A 16,619-nucleotide genomic window follows, 5' to 3' on the forward strand; every position below is an offset into this window, starting at 1 on the left:
GTGTCCCCTCCCATAGGAGATAGAGAAAATGGATCCTGCCATTTTAAAGGGATAATGTCAAAGATCAGAGCTCTGCGGAGACACCAGTGGGTTAATTCAGGCCGACATATAAAGACAAGGACAGAAGAATGATCACGTGCCAACTTGAGTTAAAAAGAATCACATTTAATCAATATGTTTAATTGTTACTTTCAGATGAAATATCAACAACAACAACAACAACATTGACGACTTGTACATCAAAGGCTATAATATTTAGCTTCATCCTTTGTCCCGTGGTCTGTATTTAAAGATGGACGACACTCCTCCACTTTCTCCCACTATCCAGCAATTAAGTGCTCATTGGAAGCAAGAGTCTGCGACGTTGCCACGGTAGTAGAGTCGGAAAAATTAACATACATCAGTGGGATAAGAACTCATCAAACCTTTATTTGACATGTACCTCAGTCCACATCCGATTCATTAACATGGAGGAGGCTGTGTTTTGGACCTATACTGCAGCCAGCCACGTTTATTGGTTCCACGTTAAAGACACAGCTAAATACTTTTCAGACTGACATGCAGTTCATGAGCTTCCAGAAATAATACTTAATACTTTTTAATTATTTGTATGAAGGGGTTTGTGGCAGGAGGTTTGACTCTCCGTGTTGAAACATAATTGTGGTTGCCCTCATTTACTACACTGTCCTTCAAGATCTCCCTGCTGTGTGTGTGTCTGTGTGTGTGTGTGTGTGTTTTGTGAATGTGGACAGGTAAGGACCATACCATCACTGCCATCCTGTGGTGTACTGGAAATCAGCCCCTCTTGCACAACGGTCTCTCACGTCTCAGTATCAAAACACAACAGGGGACAAATATAGTTTTCCATTTCCGGATGATTTTCAACCCCTGCAAGCAATACAACTTAAAAGGTACACAAGAGGTACATTGAATCCATGTCTTATTCATTGAAAAACATTCACACATAACTGACGTCTTTCAAAAATTGAACATTATACAGCAGAGGAAAAAACCCATTTCCGAGAAATGCCGATTCTGATCTCAACTTCCCTCTTTCACGCTCTCTCGTATTTCTTAATTTAACCTCCCACCGTTTTCTATATAAGCAAAAGGGAAATGAAAACTGTGGCTCACAGTTTTGCAATGTATGCCATGGATAATATTCGATATTTAAATAGGAAAAGAAAAAACAATGCAATCAGGTAGAAAATGTCCATCTTGCACTCGAGCTCTTCACTTCTTCATGCCGATGGTTTCGTACGTGTCCTGGGCATGAGGGGTCAAACCCTAACAGGCAGACGGAGAAGGGGAAATGAGCAATCATGTGCAGGGTTACATTTTAATTTAATGAATTATGGTTATTATTTAACATCATTAACAGCTTAGAAACTCACAGTATAGATGCCCTCTTCAACGTTCTGCCGGGGGGAAGGAAACAACAGTGTGAGACACAGTGGAGGCAAACACATCAAACTGAGCTGGAGACTCTCTCTGTGTGTCGCTCGACTGCGACAGGATGCGTGTGTGTGTGTGTGTGTGTGTGTGTGAACACGATGTGAAAAAGGAAGAATAAGAACAAGCTACATGAGGAGAGACGCAAGCCAGAGAGCACCGCACTGAGATGTGTACACTATAGAGTGTGTGTCTACATGTCTACGTGTGGTGGATCTGCAGGGTTTGCGGCTAGTCATAGGAAATAATAGACAAAAAAGGCAAAGCTGTGAAACTGCTCCAGGACTTACAAGAATTTTCTTTTCTTCTTATGCTTAGTAAGTTAAAACCAAGGGTATGAATACCACAAAGTATATATGTGGTCAAAGCTGCCGTGTTCACTTCTGATTTGAAAGCAGCTCCGGATATTTAGTAGCTCACTTCTTTAAAGTTTGGTGAAAGACAGATTGAATAACACTTGCGAAAGTAGAGGCAGCAGGTGCAGGTGATGTTTTCATTTTGAGACTCAAGTATCGACCTAGCTCAGAAAGGACTGGTTCTTACATTTCCCACAATGCAACCAATTGCTACTAACCTTCCCTGATTCAGTAGCAGTTATAAATGTCACATGGGAGAATTTAAGCAGCATAATATTGACTGTATTCCTTTTTGGTTGACGTATGTATTTAACAACGTGTTGAACTGAATGTCATTTTTTGTCCTTCTTTTTCTGTTGACAAGAAGTATGTTGTGTGTCGGTTTCATTTTTCTAGTTGCATGCATGTGTTTCGCCCACTGAGGTTTGACCTGAGCACTGTGGTTTACTTCTGCCTGCGCAGGGGCCTCCTGCCTCAGTGAGTGTGTCAGATTGGTGTGTATCTTCAGTGTGTGCATTCTCTCATTACCTGCTTTCCTTTCTGAGGGCCAGCTGGCTTGGAGAACTGTTACAAAAAAGAGAATCACGTCAAATTCATTTTTTTTGTGTTCTATGAAAGTCAGTTAAAGATGAATTAAAGATTAAACTAATCACTCTAGTTGCACATGTGAAGCAACACCCCAGCTTCGAATGTTCAATTATTCTAATCCCAATTTTGCAGACGACATTCTATTTTACGTTTTCAAGTTTTCATGTTATTTTTATGCACATGGGGGCGATTTCCCCCCTTTAAAATGAAACAGTGGAGCAGAGGTATTTATCTACATCATGTAATGTGCAAACCTTGATTTTGCAGTAGAGCGCTGTCAGGATGAGGCCGTACAGAAACAGGATCCCATCCAGCACATAACAAATATACGGTTCCGGAAGAAAGGCTGAGAACACACAGGTGAACAATTGGTGAGGAGCAAAAACCATGAACAGAAACAGCACTGCCACACACCTCGATACTCATCATTTAAATGGGCGACATAAAACAGACTCCTGGCGCCGGAACCACTTTAAATAAACACACAAAGCAGGAGATGGTCAGTGAGCACCCATGTCACATGGTGTCAGTGACGATGACGACACTTCCTTGTTATTTACAAAACGATTTTATTGAAATGCGACACCATTTCAGATTGTGAAACAAACAGATGCAGCTGCCGTTACATAAAAATCCAAAGTGTGCAAAACAAACAGACTGAAGCATATATTAAAAACAAAGAATGATACAACATTCTCAACACTGTCTCACTTTTGGATGTGGATCTGTAACTGCAGATCGTTCCAGTTTAAAAAAAAAAATGTTATAGGTTTTAAAAGTGCTGGGCTGCATCTTTATCTGTAAAAAGAAGGACACATGTAAGCAAGTTTTTTAAACTGGCCTCTGTTTTCCACTGTATTTCTGACTGAGAAAAAAACCTGCAAGCGTTAATTAGAATCATCACGGGTACATGTGCTATTTATTCTATTAGTTCACAAAACGCATGACTTCACAACATCGAGGTAAAACTAACTTCCCCTGTGAGTCCCCTGCAAATGCAGCATGTGTTGCGCAACTCTCCATTCCATGTTGTTATATTTATGCAGTATAACACTGTAAAGGTTCCGTTTCATTTGTGAAGGGATTCATGATCAACAACCTTAAAAAGTGAGACGTAGATGTATTTTATTTGTTAACTGCCATATTCCATCTGCTTTAGGTTTAAAGAACATGATCACGTCCTTCTTCTTTGTATTCAAAACACACAGGGAGTGCGTCACAACACAGAATGTAGAGGCAGCGTGTAAAGACAGCGGGATGCGCTGAGCACAAGTCCTCGTATCGCTGTGACGGGTTTGTTTGATTCAAATTAGGGGCAATGACACAAACTCTGGAAAACTCCAAAGGTTAGAGAAGTAAGAGAGTAAATGAAATAAACATGTTTTTACTTTTAATAGGCAAAATAAATCAACATCCATTTGAGACTATTGAAGAAAAAGTAATGACAGAATTTGTTTTGCAAATTTAATATTGTTTGATAGTATTTTTCCTCAATAGTTGAATATATGAATGAATATACGAATGAATGATTATAGCGTATGAATATACGCTATAAAGATAATATGTTTTATTTTTCACATTTCAAGTTGTTATTAATGCATATTTAAACTCACTCGTTTTAATTAGGTAGAAAAATGATGTGGCATAATCCAGACTCAATAAGTCATAATTAAAAAATAATATATATATATTTTTTTCAGTTTAAACTCTGTTAAAGATAAACCAACTTTTTAAAATACACCTATGTTACATACTTTAACACCACACTATTTTAAGTATAGAATGCACGTAAACTAAAAGACTAACATTTATCATCCTACATTTTGACCCAGGAACCATTACATCAATCCTGTGATCAAACGTCATCTTCTGTCATGTCCTCTCCTTCGTCTTCCTTTTTCAGTTATCACAAGTTCAGGGAAATGAATCACATTTCTAAATTCATCAATCACATAACCGTGTCCACGCTCCACTTAGAGAATCCCTAAAGGATAAATAAGATTACTTCCACACTCTCAGCTCTGAATGCCCGACTGCAGATGTGTGGAGAGCGATGTGTTGTTTTTTTTAACTGCATCAACATCTCCTTTTTGTTTCCGCAGCTCAAATGAAAGGGCTGGTGAAAAGTAACCATCGGAAAACTGTGACCAGAATAACCTATGATCTGATGTTCTATATGTGACTGTCAGTAGGCCGAGGTCAGTTGTGGTTTGAAATGTTAGCTCTCAAAGCCTAAATGATCACGCTTGAATTTATTTATATCTGCCAATTATTTATTGGAATTAATTAATTATTTGGTCTGTAAATGGTGAAAATGGCGTTTTTTTCTCTTAAAAAAGCCTCAACAACCCCAATATATTTATTTTACTATTATACAAGAGAAGGAAAAGTCAAAAATATCACATTTGAAAAGTAGTGACCATTTTGTCTATAGCATGATTAATTACTAATATTGATCCCAACTAATATCCTGTCAATCAATTGAGCTCAATAGATATTCTTCTTGATGGCCAACAGTTTGCATTAGAATCCCAATAGCCCAATTATTGTCTCTTTAAAGGGTAAATATACCATTTGTCGGTTTATTTGAAGTTACCCTCATATTTATTTTACTTGACTTACTTTTCAAAGCGACGTATTAAATACCGCTCATGTTTTTTTTAAGTATAGAATTTAAGATTACATGCAGCACAAATATAGAGTATAACAGCAAAGTTAGTAGAAATGAACATAATGGGGCTTTATGATCAAAGCCCCATTATGGGGTGTGATCGTCTTTATAGGGACAAAAAGCAAGTACTTATGTCAAACATTACATTTTAAAGTGAAGAAAAGTTTAATCATTTAGGTTAGAGTTATTTTCGGTGTTGTTAAACGGAATGTGCTTGTGAAAGAGAACTGTCGCACTGAACAGCAGTGTCAGCTTCTGCTTTCACAGTTCTCCTAAGTAAGATTGTTCTCACGATTAAATGACCACTGCGACGTTTTCAGACATTAAACCAGATCGGTATAAAAAGGTTAAATTGCAGTTAACACTCACCATCAGCTCTGCCAAAACACATCCACAGAGGAAAAGCCACCAGTAGCGTGCTCCTACCCCAAACGGCCATGATAACAGAAACTCAGGACTGGGCTCTTTCAACAAGCAGCAAACTCAACTAGTTGTGGTCTTTTTCGTTTCCTCTGTTCTTGCGAAGACTAAAGTATTGCATTAACCTCACAGAGGGGAAGTTGTGGTCGGAGTTTGAAGTCCACTTGTCTCGGTCTCATCAGACCACCCCCCCTCCACCATCAAGCCAGAGGAAGGACACATCGCTGAGGCCTCGCTGCCACCTTCACACTTTTTTCTCTCATGTTCTCAAACAACTCGAGGAAATGGAGCATTTGAAAAAAAATAAAAGAATGAAATAAAAGGGATCCATCACTTTACTGTTCTGGTCATAAAATATTTATTAGGGTTAATTTGGACATTGTACATCAACGATAATGAGCAGGGTCACCTGTCAAAAGTCTCACTACAGCCAATAGTGAACAGGTAGAGAACCTGACTAACAGATGCGCGAAGGGCAGAATGACTTCTCTTCAGGGGAGCAGGCCATTAGCAGGGTCACGTTAGCGGTCCACTTCGCCAAACACTATGTCCTGTGTACCTGAAGGAGGGAGAGCAAAGGACTCAATACGAGGCAGCCACATACACATGTGACTTTCTGCAGATGAAGTAGCTGTTTGTCCTCCTGAAGCATAAAAAGTGTACTTTTAAATCATCACTTTGAGTTTGACACCATCTTACCAATAATGGCGACAACATCAGCTAGCATGTGTCCTTTGGCCATTTTATCCAGGCCCGCCTGCAAACAAGAAAGCATGTATCAACACTCAGTAGCAATGAAGACAAGCACCACTATTCTGGCCAGTAAGCTCATATTAAAAGGAAGTATACATTATTCATGAGATTATAGCCTGAAGGTAATGCACTAACTACTCTAATAGTTTGTTTATGCAACTTTAAAGACATTTTAGCCTTGAAGACCAAAATTCTAATGACTGCGTCGAATAGAAGTTCATGTACCAATGAGCTAAGAGGACGGGCAGGAAGGAGGCAAAGAGGGGGTTGGGTCTGTGTGCTTTTAGAAATGGTTGTATAGTGCTATATTAAAACGTACTTAATGAACTAAAAGTAGCCTTTAGGACAAGATATTAAACGTGCTGAATAATTGATGGCGGCTGTGTTTAATATTTCACGGTGTCTTGTTAAGTTTTTAAGAGCGCACCAAGTGAGCGAATCCAGGAGCTTTGATCTTGCAGCGATAGGGTCTGCTGGAGCCGTCCGACACCAGATAAACACCAAACTCTCCCTGCAAGAGACACACACAAATACACAACAGTCAGCATATTACATCACAATAATCCCAAGAGGCCCACAAAGGCTTCTCAATTAATTAAGGCTCAAAAGTCCTTCTGTATACTGAGGATCTACAATGGGACCCTGTGACACTGTTTTTGTTTGTTGTGTTAAAAAGGGGACACTTGATCTATGGGGATTCTATTTGAACATCTGCAGTTTATTGAGTTATTTCCAAATGTGTTATTTTATACAGAAGTAGTAAAATTGTTACATTAGTCATTTTTGGACATGAAATCCAGAAAATGTAAGCAACATTGGGTCTGGACTTTGGCTAGAGTTTGCTTTTCACACATGAAAATGCAGAAGGATATTCTCCGGTCAGACGCATTCATAACAACAGGATTTAACATATTCATTTAATGTTTCTGTAGACAGCACATCAACACCAGCATTAGCACCCCTTACCAAAAGAGCATTCCATGTTAAGATCTTTGTCAATGTCATCCACATGTATGGCTTCTCTATTTCATCCTCTGATGTATATATTTTTTTATTCCAGTTTTGCAATTCACGTGTTAGAAACATCATTAACGTGCCCACTAGCCCACAGTGAATCCTCCTGATAATCTCCTGCGGTAATCTTTTGCTCATTCGGACATTATCCAAAGTTTTTGAAAGGGGTCTGGCAGGAGAATCTTCATAGAAAATCTGCAGAGACTGACTCAGACATTCACATTCACATACTCACATGCAGCCCCTCTGGATAATTTCAGGAGAATATTCGGAGTTCAGTGCATGTCTAACGGCAGCTTGTGAGTGTTTTTACCTTTGGTGCCTCCACAGCTGTGTATGTAGACCCTGGGGGGACCTGGTAGCCCTCTGTGTACAGCTTAAAGTGATGGATCAGAGACTCCATGGACGTCTAGGACAAGAAGCACACAAGACATGTTAAGTCCCTGCAGCTGCTTTGTGAAGGCTGCAGAAAAGCTCATGGAAGTTGACTCTCGGTTGACTGAAATGTAAAATTATAACAGTAAGGTGAACTAGAGGTGAACTTCTGCCTCAAGAGCACCCAAATTAAAGTGGATTGTTTAGTAGAAGTGGCCTAATTCTGTAAAGAGGGTAGTGCGAAGACAAATTAGCGACAGCAGTGATATTTAATTAACACAGAGGAAAGCTGAATCGCAGGGGAAAACCCAGAAATGAAAAAGGTGCCAACATTTTCAAGATCAAATGGCCTCTAGCAGTTTAAAAAAAAAAAAAAAGGCGTCTCGAAGAATGAAGCAGCACTCACCTTCATCTCGGACCTCTTGGGTGGGGCCACCTTGGCGTCATCCACCTTAATCTCTCCCTCTGGCATCATGTTGAGTGCCTGGTGCATGATCCTGAGGGACTGCCTCATCTCCTCCACTCTGCACAGATACCTGGAAAACACACAGAAAACAGTCGAAGCTACTTTATAGATGCCGTTAATCCTGTGGATAGAAACATCCACTACAACTCATCATGTGTCATGAGTCATTCTGAGAAGGTCACTGGCGAGGAGTGCAAAATCTGTCCTCACAAACCAGACAGTCATTTCTTTGATTTTGTCTGGATATCATACAATTGATTAATGTGTCCTGTTCTACACCAACAGCTTCCTTACATTCAGTTTTTAGATATTGTGATGAGAAACACTGTTTGTGGTGCAACAATGAAAATAGTCAACCAGCGGCAGAATGAACACGTTTCTCATATGAAAGCACCTCCCACAAGCCAATGACTGCATCTATCCATCAAAATATCATGATTAACGCTTAGTTGTATTGAATGATAGAAAACTAATTTCCTTACTCAATTAATGAACAAGATTCTGGGTCAGTGACAACTTCCAACATGGATACACAAACAAAATGGGGCAGAAAAACTAAAACAATATTAATAAGTAAATATTCCTACCTGTCATAACAATCTCCTTTGCTCCCGATGGGCACGTCAAACTCCACCTCGTCATACTTGTCGTAAGGCTGAGACTTCCTCAGGTCCCACTTGATGCCCGAACCTCGCAGCATCACTCCACTGGTTGAGGAACAATGAGGAAGGGGATAAAAATCAGAGCTTGTATTGGTTTCTCGTGAACAAAACCAACGAAGCTTTACGAATTTCTAGTGGAGCTTAATGTTCTACATTTCATTCAATCAGCCAGAGATTTGAGAACGTCATAAAAGTGAATTGACACACTTATCAGAAGGGTTACCTGAAGCCATAGTTGAGGGCATCCTCAGCAGAAACCACCCCAATGTCCACAGTACGGTTCTTCCAGATACGATTGTTGGTCAACATCTGCAGGAGGAAAACCACCAGCTGCAATTATTTACTGCAACTATCTCCACTTCATCCTTACTGGGCTTAATCTGAGCTTGCGAGAGATGAAGAACACCGTAGAGTCACTCACCTCTTCTACCTCATCGATTCTAATGGAGAAATTCTTGCACCACTCGTAGATGTCGTCCATCAGACCCAGGGGCAAATCCTGGAAAACATTTAAGACCATTATTAATTCAAAGATGATGCGAGATAGTTCGAGGAGGTGATCTACATTTGTCATGTACTTGATACGTTCTTCTAACTGCAGGATTATTGACTATAATCAGTTCATCGCAGGGTAGCTCCGATTGTTCTTTCATTGCAAGACTGTATATTTTACCAGTCCTATCTTTGCAGCTTTTGATACAAAATACAACTTTCTTGAACAGATTATTTTGTCAACCCTCTGAAAAGAGTTTGCATGATCTTGTTAAAACAGATGCAAAATATAAACAGTAATAGTTGGAACACTTCTTTTTGCAGGAAGCCATGTCCTCTTTCTTCTACCTCATTCCATTGTAGGCTTACAATGATGTCATCAGGTTTCACAACATGTAGTGAAACACATTTCGATAACACTTGGTGGAGCCAGAGAGTAACTCTAGTGGTTCAAATAACGTTGACTTTTGAGAAATATTTTGTTCACATTTCTATTTTTGTATTTTATTAATTTAAATATCATGGTTTATTGACTTAGATATCACAGACACATCATCAGCTCTGACGATGAAAACAAACCAGTCACAAACAGAAAATGAGGAGGTCATTTCTCCTACCTGATGAACACCACCAGGTCTGATGTATGCAGCATGCATTCTGGCTCCAGACACTCGCTCATAGAACTCAAACATCTGAGAGGAAACAAGAGTCAATTAGAAGAACTCATGCAATACACAGTTAAAATATTCCATTAGTGTATTTAAAATGTGTGTGTTCACACTTGCTCCCCCCATTATAGCATCAGTTCTTAGACCTCCCTACATTGTGAACAGTGTTCCTGCTTTGCCTTCCGCCATTGTATTTGGCTAAAACTAAACTAGAGGTGGAGGATTCTGCGCTAAATTTGCACTTTAGCAATAAACTCCAACACTAATCCGAAATTATGACCTGTGCAGTCCTTGAAGTTTACTTGTATTGGTTTTGATTTAAAGTCAAATATTTTGTTGAGAAGCGCACAGCCAGGATGCTATTATCCAACAGCATCGTTTAATAACTACGACTGTCATATACCAACATATATATATTATTATTTAGAGAATATGCAGGTCTGAAAACAGTCCCATATTAACTTTTACAAACTATCTCAAGCAGGGTGATTCTGTGAAAAATACTGCAACAAAGCATTGAGCAGGAGGAATCCTGACCTTCTCCCGCTCCTCGAACAGCCAGAAGAAGGGGGTCATGGCACCAATGTCGAGAGCGTGAGTGGTGATGGCCATGATGTGGTTCAGGATGCGGGTCATCTCTCCGTACAGCACTAAAAACACAACAAAGGTCGATTGGTCGATTTATTATTTTTGATTGATAAACAATAACTGGGCACAGATTTTCACTATTAACAAATAGTTTTATGTCGTTTTTCAAGCAAACATGAAAACAATTCATCAGCTCTAGCGTGTGTGTTGTCTCTCTGGTAAATATCCACTGGTTCTATGTCGACTTGAATCTTGGGAAATTTAAATGGGGATTTTTCTTTTGCCACTTTCAAATTCACAGACCAAATCAATTTGAAAATAGTGCCAAATCAGATTTGCACATTACAGAAATAGAACATTGATTAATCAAGATATTTTATGGTTTTAAATCATTTGATTTAACATTTGAATCCTTTGAAGAATCTGCACACACTCAGACTGTTTCTGTACCTCTGATCCACTGGGCACGGGGTGGAGCTTGGATGTTGAGCAGCTTCTCCACAGCCAGAGAGTAAGCCTCCTCGTTACACATCATGGAAACATAGTCCAGACGGTCAAAGTAAGGCAGAGCCTGAAAGAAACAGAAAAGAGGAACTGAAGCAGGACTTCTAAGAATTAAGTAACACATGACACGATAAAGGGTATTTCTAAATCATACTGAAACATTTCTGCTGGTCATTTTCATTGCGCAAGATTTTGGTTTAAGGCCGTTGTCAGGTGGTTATCCAAGAGAGGTATTATAGTCATGACCTCTTCAGTGACAACATTTTAGAAATAGATGAGTTAGACAATACAGAAACACAATATTTATAGACATTGTCAGTGGTGTAATACCTGCAGATAGGTCTTGTACTCTATGAGCTTCTCTGTGCCACGGTGAAGCAGGCCAATATGTGGGTCACATTTCTTGACTGACTCTCCACTGAGCTCCATCACCAGACGCAGCACACCGTGAGCTGCAGGATGCTGGGGGCCGAAGTTGATGGTCAGGTTGGCGACTTCCTTCTCTGCAGGAGGATCCTTATCTGAGAGAAATAAAGATATAAAATATTACACCTTTAAAGTATGAAAAAAAAACATTTTATTTAGCTATGCAACTGAGCTGTGTCAATGTCATTGCAAATAAAGATTGAGATGTAGCATGAACCAACGTTTAATAATAATTTGGGCTACCAGATAGTTCTAGTTTTAACGATGTACAGGCCTAATGCATTCGTTTCATTAAACTTGTACCCATAGAGCCACATAAGAAAATGTAAAAAATACTCAATCAGGTATAAATCCAGTGTAAATATGAACAATAATATGTAAATTCACAAATCTATTAACGTGTTAGCTTTCACACACATTTGTGTATGAAACATTTTACATTTCCATTTTACTTGAATATGTCACAGCTTATTGTTAAATGAATAGTAAGTGGAGATCAATGCCTGGCCTGAAAGGTGTCACTGTGCATGTGGATGATGCACAGACTGTATATAAAGAGGGATGATGGTACCATTCCATGGTGGCGGGGTCCACTTCTCATTGAGGGCAGTGGGGTACATCACTGCCCCAGCAAACTGCTCCGTCCACTCCACATCTGGCTGCCATTGTTTCTGCCTGTGAAAAACATGGAAGGTATTCTTACTACGAGGTGAACTTGTGCTGGGAATCGTTTTGAAGAGCAGATCAACAGAGCTCATTAGAAATACATGATAAATCAAACTGTCTGAATGTTGCTTATTATTCTATTGAGGCTGTCATTTGGAAGTGATACGAATCTGGGACTAACTCTCAGATCTAACTGATGATGGAACCATAAAGAAATTGCATATCTCCTCAATATAACAATAAGTGTATAGGGCTTAAAGTCAATAATAACCCTGTATACTGCTGTATGTGCTGCCCAAATGAGCAAACCCATCAGAAACAAAACACAAATTGATTTTAATATACAAGCGCTCTCGTTTCTTAGGATTTGACATAACAGGTCCTCTGGTTAGCTAGCAGGATATCAGCTTCGTCTTCCACATCGGTCAACTGCACTGCGACGTAATTCAGAGCCTCGTTAGCGGAACATTATCAGTGTTGTTTAACAGTCTGATCAAATACTCCGACCTCAGTCTGAGCCCAGAGGATGCACCGAGGCTGTGGTCAACACTGACACACGAACACACTTGGCTAACAATGAGAAGCCTAACAGCCCCAGCCTACCTAGCATGAAGGCTAGCATAGCACTGCAGCCTTAGCGACTTGTTAACTTGGAAGACACGAACGCCATTACAACGTGCCTTTCTCGTACAATCTTTTCCCATTTAAAAACATAGCACAATTAATAGTAGAATACTCTCGTGCTACCCTGAAGTCGGCATAATTAGCATTATGCTAACATGTTATTGTGGGGACTCCGCCTCCTGCTGCACACAAAGCGACGCATATCGTTATTTGAAGGTTTGTTAACTTACCGGCTTTGCAGAACAGCACAGCTAGGACTCAGCAAACTGTTATTTAATAATACTTTAGTTGAAGGACGTCCTAGTTTAGTAAGCGACCTCAACATTGTGGCCGCCATCTTGGCTGTTAGACAACCTCTGGCCAATGACGTAGAGGAGTGTCTTCTTTCCTTGTTTCAGAGGCGCATGCGATGTGTGGCTGCCACCTACCGGCAGGAATTATCCCTTACTATGTACAAAACTGAAAACTGAACTGAAAACTTTATTATTTAATTAATACGTCTTTAAACAAGACTGTACCATTACTACATTTGTATATATTTTCATTTCGTTATTTTACACATTTGTATTTGTTTTATTTATATTATGTTTCTCCTCATCTTATATTTTGTTGTATCAAGATTTGAGTAGTTATATTTATGTTACCTTCACTGATGTCTTTAATTTGGCTTGACAATTGTTTTTAAAACTATGCTTTCTGATTTGTTATTTAACATATCCCTGGAAACCTCTGTGTATGACAGTGCTTTAGAAATAAACAGCTTTGTCTCTCCTTAAAATGAATAAAAGGATGAATTCAGAATAATTGTCAGACCTTTGCATAACATTTACCAAGAGAGAAAAACAACAGTGATTCATTTTTATTATTTCTAATATTTATATGTTAGTGACAGAATAAAGGACAAATCCCTGCACCTGGCATAAATTAAATGAATGGTATTTGTAGCATTTGCTGTGAATTCATCAAATGTATGTATATGTATTAAATAAATGATATATAACATATATCCAATAAGTGTGGACGAATATAAAACAGGTTTAAAAAAGAAATCCATCCTGTATTTGGCCTCCAGTACCCATCTGATTAAAGAAGACAAATTCTGCATTTTATAAAAAACAGTGCTTTTATTTATGTAATACTGTGGAAAAATAATTACATACCATTTTTAAAAAATATTGAAGATAATGAAATTAAAAAATGAGAGTTTAACGTTCGTTGTACATCTGTTGAACAGTTTTCTCTGCTACGAAGAACAGTACAATAAGATAAACATTGGATTTTTCTAAATTCAAAGACACAATAATACAGGATACAGTCCTACCAGAGGTATAAAAGTACTGTAACAGGATTGTGAGCGAAATGATATGGACATATACAGAAACACACACCCACACACACTTGGACACAGACATGCACGCACACACACATACTGTATACACACTGACATGCATACAACAGCCGCGCGCTCACACACACACACACACACGAGTCGGTCACTGCATGTTAACAGAATCCGTCCCACACACACAGTCATTCACACGTCTATACAAACACACTGTACAAATCGATGTGTGCGCGCCAACGCCCACACACTCTCCCTCTTGGTCTCTCTTGGTCTCTCTTGGTCTCTCTCTCTCTCACACACACACTCGCACACACGCTCACACTCATACACCACTATATGTCAATATTGTAGACAAGCCTTCAATGAACCTATCAATACACATTCTCCTCCGGCTGTTTTTTTGGCAGACACACAATGAGGAATGATTCAAAATGGAAATGTATGACACGTTCCCCTATAAGGCCACTCAGTTCTCAACCCAACATCTGTGTTTTTCTCTTCAGGCCGCACCAGGCTTGTAGTTAAGAGCTCCGAGGGAAAAGAAAAAAGACTCCAGCCGACGAAAACGTCTGGGAATGACTCGAGGCCCCCCCCGAGCCTGGCGTGTAAAGCGACACTTGCCGATAGAAGGAGCTTCTACTGCATATACACGGTCTAAGGTGAAGAAAAACATCAACACTTGGCACTAGGTTTCGTTCAGACACTGATTTACCTTTCTGATGTCTGATTCCAGGTTCGGTTGTTGGCACGACTCTTTACTCTGTCTCAGTGGGTTTCCCTCAGGGAACTCGCCCGAGGTATGTGCACTCCCGTTCAAACTTTTGGTCCATACATACACATTACATGTTTTACATTGACAAAAATAATTCTGTAATGTTAAAAAATAGAATACAAAGCTCTAGTCTGGTGTGCAAATAAAAAGAGGACATTACACAGATATAGATAAGGGACGTCCAAGCATGAATACTGTAGATGAAGTGCAAAATGATGACCCCAACCCCCAACCCCTGCCCCAATACACTCCTCCACACTGCCTAACAGGCATGATGGCATGTACCACTGTACAGGAGGGCATTCTGGGATACTCTATATATGTGCTCTATGATTGTTGAATAAGACAACCAGCAAAAAAAAAAAAAAAAGGCGGCCAGAAATGACTTCCACTGTTTGAGGTTTTTCCCAAACCCTCTTTTGCCACAGTTTGCCTTAAGACGTTCACTCTCATCATTTACAAAGTCGATCTATAGCGAAGGCTATGAGCTCCAAAGATCTGTGATCTCTCCTCCTCTTCTCTGTGGTTCTCGCTCTTGTTCCCAGTCTTGATTGTGACTTGCGCCGTCCGCTCTTTCAGAGCTCAGATATACAAACACATCGGGAGTGAGGGAATTCAAAATTGCCTGGAATTTCCCTTCCCTGTCTCACTAAAGCTCCCTCTCCCCCACTCGTTACTTTTTTCCCTCTCTGTTCCTCAGCGTTTCGCGTACCCTCCCTGTCTCATGGGCATGGTCTTCTGACTGTGCATGGGTGTGTGTGTGTGTGATGTTATATTTTTGTGTCCTGTAGTCTTGTATGCGTTCAGTAGAATGTGTTTGGCGTGTGAAAATGTGCGTGTAAATCTGTGATCGTGTGTGTTTCTAGGTGTGACGCTATTTATAAGATGCTTCCTCATGCTCAGCTAAGACTGTGAGGTGGTTCTGCGTCTCTGTCTCACACGTGAGTCTGCATCCTCTGTGTGTGTCGGCTGTGGGAGTAGTCAGAGTGTTGCGAGGTGTAGGAGAAGCGAGTGGAGCTGCCGTACTTCCCGAGTCCAGTCTCTGATCCCGAGGGAGGTGGGCCCCCGGGACCCACCCCAACCCCAGGAATCCCAGGGACCCCAGGGATCCCAGGGACCCCAGGGGCCCCAGGGGACCCCACGCCGGATCCCACCCCGTACATCTCATAGGATGGGCCGGCCTCCAATGGGGCCAGGCTGGAGGGGGCGAAACCCATACGGTAGGTCTGGTAATGCGAGGGGTAACCGTAGTTGTCGTAGGCCAGCTGGGAAGTAGAGTCCATGAGGCTGCAGTCACCTTGGAAGTCGCTGGCTGGGGGGGCGGGGTTGGCAGGGGGCTGCTGGCTCTGGCCCCCACGGGTGAAGGTGTTAAACTGAGCGTAGCTGATGTGGGACAGTCTAGAGGGGGGTCTGGGGTCGTAGCAGGCCTGGGGGCGGCCGGGGGAGGTAAGGGGTCCAGGGGGGCCGGGGGCTCCGCCGCTGGCTGTGGCTCCTGAGCCGCCCGCACTGCTGCTTATAGATGCAGCTCCCCCTGGTGTTCCTGTAGGGGAGCGGTAGTCAGAGTAGTGCAGGGTGGAGCGGGACGCAGGGCGGCCTTCATCGTGGGTGGAAGCTCGTACGTTGTAGTAGCCATTGGTCGGGTCCTGCAGACAGAGAGAAAGAAACAACAAAGATTTTATAATGAGATTTATGGTCAAAATAATTTTTATTCAGTATGTAAGTATGTTCATTATATTGTTATGTTCTCATCTGATTGCCACAGACAAATCTTCTCTTA

At 40.7% G+C, this 16,619-nt stretch overlaps 3 protein-coding genes across 4 annotated transcripts in view; all 3 read right to left on the bottom strand.

Moving 5' to 3' along the window:
- Nucleotides 1-144: 144 nt before the first annotated feature.
- fcer1g (Fc epsilon receptor IgFc epsilon receptor Ig) lies at nucleotides 145-5,733 on the bottom strand. Its single transcript, XM_062384085.1, has 5 exons — nucleotides 5,437-5,733; nucleotides 2,651-2,742; nucleotides 2,337-2,372; nucleotides 1,395-1,418; nucleotides 145-1,287 (listed from the first exon to the last, which is right to left on the bottom strand). Exons 1-5 carry the CDS (start codon nucleotides 5,504-5,506, stop codon nucleotides 1,234-1,236), a joined length of 276 nt encoding a protein of 91 aa, XP_062240069.1. The 5' UTR covers nucleotides 5,507-5,733; the 3' UTR covers nucleotides 145-1,233.
- Nucleotides 5,734-5,828: 95 nt separating this feature from the next.
- On the bottom strand, nucleotides 5,829-13,088 carry ndufs2 (NADH:ubiquinone oxidoreductase core subunit S2). Its single transcript, XM_062384084.1, has 14 exons — nucleotides 12,956-13,088; nucleotides 12,007-12,110; nucleotides 11,340-11,530; nucleotides 10,956-11,076; nucleotides 10,455-10,567; nucleotides 9,867-9,941; nucleotides 9,179-9,256; nucleotides 8,981-9,066; nucleotides 8,683-8,802; nucleotides 8,036-8,165; nucleotides 7,568-7,663; nucleotides 6,668-6,751; nucleotides 6,187-6,244; nucleotides 5,829-6,046 (listed from the first exon to the last, which is right to left on the bottom strand). Exons 1-14 carry the CDS (start codon nucleotides 13,060-13,062, stop codon nucleotides 6,009-6,011), a joined length of 1,401 nt encoding a protein of 466 aa, XP_062240068.1. The 5' UTR covers nucleotides 13,063-13,088; the 3' UTR covers nucleotides 5,829-6,008.
- Nucleotides 13,089-13,840: 752 nt separating this feature from the next.
- Nucleotides 13,841-16,619, bottom strand: part of kirrel1a (kirre like nephrin family adhesion molecule 1a) — a 31,258-nt gene continuing 28,479 nt past the window's right edge. For both annotated transcript variants that reach the window (XM_062384415.1, XM_062384414.1), the window contains exon 15: nucleotides 13,841-16,485. In XM_062384415.1, the coding sequence (XP_062240399.1) occupies nucleotides 15,778-16,485 (708 nt within the window). In that variant the 3' untranslated portion in view covers nucleotides 13,841-15,777. The remainder of the gene's footprint in view (nucleotides 16,486-16,619) is intronic.

This window comes from Platichthys flesus, chromosome 24 (assembly GCF_949316205.1).
Source record: "Platichthys flesus chromosome 24, fPlaFle2.1, whole genome shotgun sequence".
Taxonomy (NCBI): domain Eukaryota; kingdom Metazoa; phylum Chordata; class Actinopteri; order Pleuronectiformes; family Pleuronectidae; genus Platichthys; species Platichthys flesus.

Excerpts from the sequence above, each read along its gene's own strand:
- fcer1g (XM_062384085.1), bottom strand. The coding sequence starts at position 5,506 with ATGGCCGTTTGGGGTAGGAGCACGCTACTGGTGGCTTTTCCTCTGTGG. Across the intron at positions 2,743-5,436 it reads GTGTTTTGGCAGAGCTGATG|CCTTTCTTCCGGAACCGTAT; the intron begins GTGAGTGTTAAC and ends GTGTGTTCTCAG. Across the intron at positions 2,373-2,650 it reads CGCTCTACTGCAAAATCAAG|TTCTCCAAGCCAGCTGGCCC; the intron begins GTTTGCACATTA and ends TTTTTGTAACAG.
- ndufs2 (XM_062384084.1), bottom strand. The coding sequence starts at position 13,062 with ATGGCGGCCACAATGTTGAGGTCGCTTACTAAACTAGGACGTCCTTCA. Across the intron at positions 10,568-10,955 it reads CCGTGCCCAGTGGATCAGAG|TGCTGTACGGAGAGATGACC; the intron begins GTACAGAAACAG and ends TTGTGTTTTTAG. Across the intron at positions 9,067-9,178 it reads GAATCGATGAGGTAGAAGAG|ATGTTGACCAACAATCGTAT; the intron begins GTGAGTGACTCT and ends TTCCTCCTGCAG.